Source organism: Garra rufa, chromosome 12 (assembly GCF_049309525.1).
Source record: "Garra rufa chromosome 12, GarRuf1.0, whole genome shotgun sequence".
In the NCBI taxonomy this organism is placed as follows: Eukaryota; Metazoa; Chordata; class Actinopteri; order Cypriniformes; family Cyprinidae; genus Garra; species Garra rufa.
Genome location: NC_133372.1, coordinates 35,923,830 through 35,932,542, shown reverse-complemented (window position 1 = coordinate 35,932,542; position 8,713 = coordinate 35,923,830). Strand labels below are relative to the sequence as shown.

Sequence of the window (8,713 nt, the reverse complement as noted above, 5' to 3'; positions counted from 1 at the left end):
GATTCCAAAATCAAACTTATGTGTTCTATTTTAAATTCTAAAAAAGAGAAATAGATAAATAAAAATATACTAATAAAAAATGGCAAAAATACGATGAAGCACATGCAATGTATTACAAAGTATACTACTCTTTTACTATAATAAAACCACGGTTAATTTTCTTAAGGGATTTGTATTTGTGTATACTTTTTCTTTGTTTTGTTTTGTTTTTATAACTGTACTGCCTTAAAGGAACACTCCACTTTTTTTGGAAATAGGCTCATTCTCCAATTCCCCAATAGTAATTTTAAAACTATTGTTCGCTTGGGTCCGTTTTTATTACTACAAAAAAATAGGAAAAAAAATTATATAATTATCTGACTACTCGATTAATCGTCAGAATAATAGACATTTAAAAAAAAAACAAAGCAGTAAATCATTATGAATTTTACCCAGTTTTATATGAAAATTTAGTTCAAAAATCTTACCTTTAACTGTAATTTCTGTTGCAAAACCATGCTGTGACAAATGAAAGTGTTTTCCAACCATTTAAAACAACAACATTTATTGCTTCATCTGAATACTGTATTGAAACCACACGCATTCAGTAATACACCGAAAAAAGAAAAAAAATACAATTATATATGGATGCACCAAAGGCAGTGAACACAAAGCTCTACAAAACACTACTTTACATAAATTTAAAAATTCTAAATATCAAAAACACAGCTGCAAAACAGCAGCCGGCTTGGGGTTGGACTCCCACAAATGACATTGTAATCAAGCTAGTCAGAGCAGTCAACAACCACCTGCCAAAACAAAAACGAAAACAACTTCTCATAAAATAGGAGATTGAAATGCTGGTATAAATTAACGTAAATCAAGAAATCAGTTCGAATCAAGAGGTAAATGTACCTGACATAAACCACTCACTTTCAATGCAGCGAAAACCGCACAAGAATACAAAAGTGAGAAATCAGATTCTACATCCCGTCAGTTACACACAAACAACCAGAAAGAAACAATGTTACGCTAGGATTGAATCATTTAACAGAACAAAGATAGCTATGGCTTGTTTTTGCTTGGAACGTAACCTGAACAGCAGCCAGTTATGAGTCTTCAGAGAAAGCAAGGCGATAAACTCCAATGCCCTGATGCTTTGACACTAGGTGACTAAAATATTAATACACCAATGCAGAGGAGACACATCCTAGCCAAACTAAAGCTTAGAACAAAACTGGATACAGATTAAACTCTCTTAAACCAAGACTAAAATATCACAACGCAATATTCATGGTTAAATACAAGTTATGCTGTAAATGATGACGACAGATTTCGGCTCTGAAATACATTTGTTAATGCAAGTCTATGAGCAAGAAGCTTGCATTTAACCATGAATATTCCTTTCATTAGCTTTTTAGTGACGTCAGCTGACAGTGTGAATACTAGACATCAAAAAACTTCAGTCAAACCGCTGTAAGCTCTGTGACAAAACAGACTGGCAGAAACCGATGACATTACGGGAAAAAACTGTAAAAAAGACAGTTTAAAACCTTCACTTTAGCAATAAAATCCTATGTACATCTGCATAAAGTGTCCGTTTGGGAAGGTTGGAGAAGTTAGGTGGACTCTCGACCAGAAGGCGCATGGCGGTAGGTTGGGTGTTGCTTTGGATGGCCTTTGTGGAAGGCCACTTAAGTGTGTGTCGTCTTAATCTCCACAAAGGACTCAGTTAATGTTTAGGCTAGGAGTCTGCAGGCTTCTAGTCCTGCTCCATTGGCTCCTCCTCTGCGCTCTCCGAGTCCAGGGCCCCCGACCCAGAGTCGCCCTCTGTGGGTAACTCTTCGCTACTGCTGCTAGATGTGGGTCCAGAGGCATTTTCATCAGTGCTACTGCTGCTGACTTGCTCGCTTGGCTCCTCCCCTTCTCTCACCTCAGGGCTAGAGGCCACGCCCGCTGGGGCTCTCTGCTCTGATTGGTCCATATCGCTTGGCTCTTCTGAGGAGTCATCAGAGCCACAAGGAACCTCTCTCTCAGTAAAAGCCTCTCTGGAATCTGCCACGGGACACTCTGGCTGTGTGCTGGACGGCTCTGCGTTAGCAAAGAATAGAATATGTTAGTGCTTTATGTAGTGTGTACCTAAAAGAAAAGAGGGGGGTGGGGGTAAAAATGCTACCTTGGTCCTCAGAGCTTCCGGCTGAATCGTGAGATTTACTTTCTTCCTCTTCTTCACTCCCCTCTTGGAACATGGATGATGGCGATTCGGCATCCTCTGATTTATCTGAGGAGCTAGTAGTCGACGTAGATCTGGGTGTATCGACAACCTGCTCGTCTACTTCATCTTCATCCTCCTCTTCATCAGTGCCATCCTTGTTGAATTTCAGTCTTTTTACTTCATGTTCCTCTGCCTCCATTCCCTCATCTTCCTCGTCATCTAAGTGTTTGTTCTTTACAGAGCTGCCGAGAGGCCCACCAATGCCTGATACAGATGCATCACTGGAACACAAAGATATATTCTGTATTTCTCTGATGTAAAGGATATTTAGGGCTTTATATCATGTGAATGATTCATGAAGATGTTAACTGATTCAACCATCACTTTCCAGTATTTGATGTAATCTGCCGTTTAAAAGTTTTGGGATAAGTTAGAAGTGTTTTCTGCTCATCAAGGCAGTATTTATTTGATTAAAAATACAGAAAATATTTTGAAATATTATTACAATTTAAAATAGTGGTTTTCTAATATAATATACTTAAAAATATAATTTATTCCTGTGATGCCAAGCTGAATTTTCAGCATCATTACTCCAGTCTTCAGTGTTAAATGATCCTTCAGCAGTCATTCTAACATGCTGATTTATCAATGTTGGAAACAGTTGTGCTGATTAAGACTTTTTCTGGAACCTGTGATACTTTTTTTCAGGATTCCAATATACAACAATATAAACTACTGTTCAAAGTAGTGTAAATGTTTTCTTTCGTTTTTTAAATAAGTTAACACTTATTTAGCAAGGTGCTGATAAAAAAAAAATGATAGTAAAGACTTATATTGACTATAAGATTTCTATTTTGAATAAACACTGTTCGTTTCAAAGAATCCTGAAAAAAAGTATCAGAGGTTCCAAAAAATATTAAGCTGCACAGCTATTAGAATGATTTCTGAAGGATCATGTGACACTGAAGACTGGAGTCATGGCTGATGAAAATTCAGCTTGCATCAGAGAAATTATATTTTAAAGTATATTAAAATAGGAAATTATTTTAAATTGCAATAATAGTTCATAATATTGCTTTTTTTCTGTATTTTTTAATGGAACATTGATGAGCATAAGAGTTTTTTTTTGTTTTTTTTCAAAACATTAAAAATCTTACCGATCCTAAACATTTGAACGGCAGTGTTTGCTGTCCACCGTCTTAAGTACGTTTCACAAATATAATTAGAAAGGGGGGAAAAGTGTGAAAGATCAGAAACATCGCCTACCTGGCCGATTTGCTATGTCCTGTGTTTGTTTCTTTGTTTTCTGTACTGTCCGGAAGGCCATTTGTGGCCAGTGAACTGGACATGGAGTGTTTTTGTCTGTTTAATGGTCTGGGTGTTCCTGGACCATTTACTTTCCTGTAATATAAAAAGGAGATAAGCATCAAGTTTCAAGCCTACTGTAGATTTAAAATGACTAGTCCTGAGCTCCATATACTTTCCTCACCTTTCTGTAAACAGAGATGTGTTCCCTGACAACATGACTCCATTCATTCTGTTGACACCACTGCAGCCATTCTTCCTGCAAAGAAGCCAGAAATAGCTCTTTATTTGTCTTCAGGGGTAATATAAGGCATCTAAGCATTCAATTAATCATCTATAGCATCAATACATTTTAATAGTGAACAGTAACTTACTCAGATGTAGGATAAATGCAACTGACCACCATCACATTCTGATGACGAAAGAAAACAATCAATATTAATAACATAAGCAATGCACATTCATTTACAACCTCCTATATGGAAAAATGTGCAGACTGAAACTTAAATTGGACTAAATGATGGGCCTCAAATGGTAATCAAATCACTTTACTAATCACAGGATTAGTTGAATTCTAAAATTACAATCTCCTGATAATTTACTTACCCCATGTCATCCAAGATGTCAAAACAAATTAAGGTTTTCGAGGAAAACATTACAGGATTTTTCTCCTTTTTTTCTAGTGAACTTCAATGGGGATCAATGGGTTGAAAGTTCAAATTGCAGTTTCAAAGAGCTCTACACAATCCCATTTGAGCAATAAGGGTCTTATCTAGCAAAACAACAGTAATTTTCTATTTAAAAAAATACTTTTCATTAACCACAAATGCTCATCTTGCACTAGCTCAACCTTACACACAGATGACACAGGCGGAAGTACCGACCCAGTGTTTGCAAAGGGAACATGCGAGTAAGTTCAACACTGTTTAAAAAAAAAAAAGGTAACAACAATGTTGGACGATTTTGAAGTTGGAGGAGAAAATGTGATTGAGTGTGAAAATGCATTGAAACAGCAATTTGGACCATCAACCCATTGATCCCTATTGAAGTCCACTATATGGAGAAAAATCCTGGAATGTTTTTCTCAAAAACCTTCAGTTCTTTTGAATAAAGAAAGAAAGACATGAACATCTTGGATGACATGGGGGTGAGTAAATTATCAGGAAATTTTTATTCTGGAAGTGAACTAATCCCTTAGGCACAGAGAACACACTACAAGTCAAAGTTCCTCCAACACATGATAATAAAACCCATTTAGCAAACATTTGAAGAGACAAGTGTGTAAAACACTGTAAAAGATATCTAGATTTATAAATCACACACCTGCAAAACAAATACAAGTGACCATAAATCAACTGGGTGCCTTTATGGAAGTCAAAGATAGCAAGTGATAATATCTGACAGGATGGGAACGTAGTAAAACTACAATAAAAATGCAAATACAAACTGAACATACTGGGAATGGACTGTCTAGAAGAACACAGTGAGGTATTTTATAGAAAGTGCACCTTTACACACATTAGTACAGATTAGTTCTTAAACTGAATAATGCATCACGCTCTGACCTTCTCTACCCCTCTGAGAAATTTCTCTGTTCCGGTGTAGTTCCTCTTAGGTTCAGTGAGCAGCTCGCACAAGCGCTGAATGGTGAAAGGGATCCTGGATAAAGAAAATAATTGAATTAGCTGCTGCATCCTCCACAAATGGTGTAGGCTAGGTTATATTCAACAGCCAGAAGATGGCACACTTGCTCTGGGGTAAAGAGACTGGCTCTTGCTTTTTATCCAAAACATCTTTTGGTAAGGCTAGACGATATGGCCAAAAAGATTGTCTGAATAATCTTTTTTTTATTTTATTTTTTATTTTTAATATCTGTCATTTTAATAATTATCACAATAAATTTCACATTTGTTTCTTTCAAGTTTAAAGGCAGAGTTTTGATTCTAAGTGAAAGTTTGAAACCAGAGCATTACAGTTAGGGTATTTTGAATAGAAATATTACCAGACTTTGACAATACACCAATGAATGATAACAGTAAAGAGAAAAGAACGAGTTGGCGCACATGATTAACCACTCGCATGTGACGCGCTCATATTGCTAAGCGCCGTTCTCACAGAAACACTTTTGTGTTTACATTGACAAAGATGTGATGTGGGCAGTGGAATAGGGAAAAAAACGCAAGAAGATGGGAGTGAACTATTTTTAACTTGAGCATCGTGTTTTTAGAATGCCGTTTCATGCATTAGATGCAGCAAGAGACATGCCACAGTCAAACAGTCCCTGTTTACATAGAAAAACAATGGAAAAGTAAACGCAGTTGCATAAAAAAAAAAAGAAAAAAAAAAAAAAAATCACACACTTAAGAGCTACTCCTGTATGTCTGATATGTCATGTTTGCATCATGATGACAGGCTGAAAGCTGCTCTTTATTGTTTTGACAGAACATTTATAGTTAATAATGGTCTATTGGTGTTATTCATTGATTTTGAATTTAAATTTCCTTGACTTTTGAGGGGTTTTTTTAAGCATTTTCCTTGTATCATTTTTGAGTATATAATACAAGATTTAGTTGTAGTTTATGCATCTTTTCTGAAAAGATATTAATAAGTGATTTGTTTAACATTTACATCATGTTGACAACTTAGTGTATATATATCGAGATTTAAATTTTTTGCCATATTGCGCAGCCCTATTAACATGTTGCTCACCCGTTGTATCCATCGACTATCTTAAGAATTCTCTCCTTCATTTCTTCAAAAGGAACCGACTCTATGTTGGGGTTGGCAGGCCCTCGTTGCTCTGGGGCCGATGCTTGGAAATCCTCCATTACCTTCTCCAGTTTGAATATGAAGTAGCTTTTAAACTGAGACCAGGACACCCTGAAATGCGACAATACAGAGCATTAGTAACTCAGTCACACAGACAGCTAAAATTTGTAAGAGACGACATCCGCCAGTCATGATTTTCCTTATTACACGGCTATCGACCAAATAAATGAGCCTGAAATTGTTTTATTATCTGAGAAGTGACTAGAATGATATGAGTGATATGAAACTAACACAACTATGTATAATCAAATAAAAACCGCCACACAGTTCAGTGGTCATTACACAAAAAATAAGTGACTACATAACTCTACTGACCAATCAGAAGCAGGAATTTCTAAGACACATATAGACTTGATTTTCTCATATTCATCTGACTATGTATTCTCACAATTATTTTACAAAATGAGGGCAGGTCGTCTAAAGCAGATCTAGTCGATAAGTACAAGGTTCAGTGTGTTTTGGAACAAAACCAAAAGTGCTGTGGTAGTGCGATAACCACCTTGTGGTATTACCCAGAAAAGTAGTTATGATTTTGATATGAAACAAACCACTGAAATAGGAGTCACACAAAGGTAAATGGAGTTTCTTCGCCACTCTTAGATCACTCACTGATATCTGGAGATACTTACAAGGTTTCCCCGGTTTTTGCAACATGGCATAAAAACTGATCCAATACCGAAGATGATTCTTTCTTCACCTCCTTGTCAAAATCTACAGAAAACACAATAATAGGATCACATTATGGACTTCATATAAACATCTGTACCCAACTTTAAAACATGTTAATACCTTCAATTTGAAATCTTGTTAGTCTATTGTAGTTCTGTGTTCATGATTATTATTATTTTTATTCACTATATCTCACATTTGAAACATTTACAGAACAACTACATGCACCCTTTTCTAAGTTTAGGTCATCTTTAAGCTCCAGTGTTTTATTTTCTACAAATATTTAGAAAACCCAGACTAATATGGAATAATATGCATGCTTCTATTAAAATTATGAAAACATATTTTTCAAGAACAGTTAATGAAGTAAACAACTATAAGAACACTAAACATGTTGTTTCTAGCCTTTCAGTCATTTTCAAGATCCAAACCTTCTGGTACTATATGATTACTACTATTTAACCACTAAAGGAAAACTACTACCAGTCCAGCCTTGAACTTTATGAAAAATATTACAAAATATTAAGCAATTTTCCTAACACACTTACATAAGAACTAATACAGGTACAATAAATCTAAGCTTTGTCATTAAACCATAAAAACTATTTATACACCACTCCGACTATAAATATAAATATAAAGAATAAGGAACTATAATAACAATAATAAAATTAATAATAATAATAGTTACATTAGTAGTAGAACTGAGTACTACTTTAATTAAGCAGTAAATACCCCAAAAAAAATCACTTTATAAAGAAAACCGTACTTTATTATCATTTTTTCACTAGTTTAGAGTTAACCCTGAATACAAATACGTGTTATGTACTCAAATCAACTCCACATCATGCCAAACCACTAACTAGTTATCTCAATCAACAATAGTCTCGTTTATTAACGTATTATTTAACTAACCCATCGCTTTGGTCAGAAAATAGACAGAAGTCATAAAAAAGCAAAAAGAAACCAGTTCATCTGCTCTTAACACACAACAGACCTCGAAAAACAGGAAAAGCCATTTAGCCACAGGCCATGCTAACATTAGCTAACTCACATTGCCAGCTCCATAAGCACATGTAACTTCTCTCTAAACTCACGCAGACCACCTCAACACACACAGCCGGGTACCTTTAAGAGCTTCCAGAAGAGTGTCTATCTCCATGTCTGTGTTGTTGTCCCTGTCTCCAGTTGGAAAGCGAGAGCTGATGGCTGCTGTTGAGCTCAGTGAAGAAGAGGAGAGGGGAAACATTTCAATATGGCGGCGTCTGCGACGTCACTGCCGGCCGCTCTTCGGGAGCGCTGACTGTTGCGCAATAGCATGGCTGCGTCTCAAAATCCTCTCAGCTGCTTACCTAGACATCATTATTAGGGCTTTGTAGGCGTAAAGTGTTTTGGAAATGTGCCTTAAACCCTGAGCTGCCTATGTAGACAGCATTTTGGAGCACAATATGCGCGTTTCGAACAACTTTTAATGCCGCCTGAATGTCTTGAGAAGTCTGACTGGAATTATTAGCCTATTTATAATTGAACGCTTATCTTCGTGTTCATGACTCACGCTAGCAATTTGAACCTACTTAGTGTAAAATGTCTGGCCTGTTGTTTCCCCCTCTACAAGACTTAATGTAGTAACCAAAACAAAATACCAAACCAATTAATATTAGAATGAATAACCATTTTTACAGTCAAGCCCAAAATTATTCATATCCCTAGCAAATT

At 36.0% G+C, this 8,713-nt stretch overlaps 1 protein-coding gene across 1 annotated transcript; it reads right to left on the bottom strand.

The window, feature by feature from the left end:
• Positions 1-527: 527 nt before the first annotated feature.
• On the bottom strand, positions 528-8,246 carry ppp4r2b (protein phosphatase 4, regulatory subunit 2b). Its single transcript, XM_073851853.1, has 9 exons — positions 8,126-8,246; positions 6,958-7,039; positions 6,209-6,379; positions 5,065-5,158; positions 3,874-3,911; positions 3,684-3,758; positions 3,461-3,595; positions 2,156-2,475; positions 528-2,070 (listed from the first exon to the last, which is right to left on the bottom strand). Exons 1-9 carry the CDS (start codon positions 8,244-8,246, stop codon positions 1,742-1,744), a joined length of 1,365 nt encoding a protein of 454 aa, XP_073707954.1. The 3' UTR covers positions 528-1,741.
• Between the last annotated feature and the right edge of the window lie 467 nt (positions 8,247-8,713).

Bases quoted from the DNA above. Each gene is read 5' to 3' on its own strand.
- ppp4r2b (XM_073851853.1), bottom strand. From the start codon at position 8,246: ATGTTTCCCCTCTCCTCTTCTTCACTGAGCTCAACAGCAGCCATCAGC. The intron at 6,380-6,957 runs GTAAGTATCTCC...GTCGCATTTCAG, and splicing joins GCAAAAACCGGGGAAACCTT to GGTGTCCTGGTCTCAGTTTA. The intron at 2,071-2,155 runs GTAGCATTTTTA...TTGCTAACGCAG, and splicing joins CGGAAGCTCTGAGGACCAAG to AGCCGTCCAGCACACAGCCA.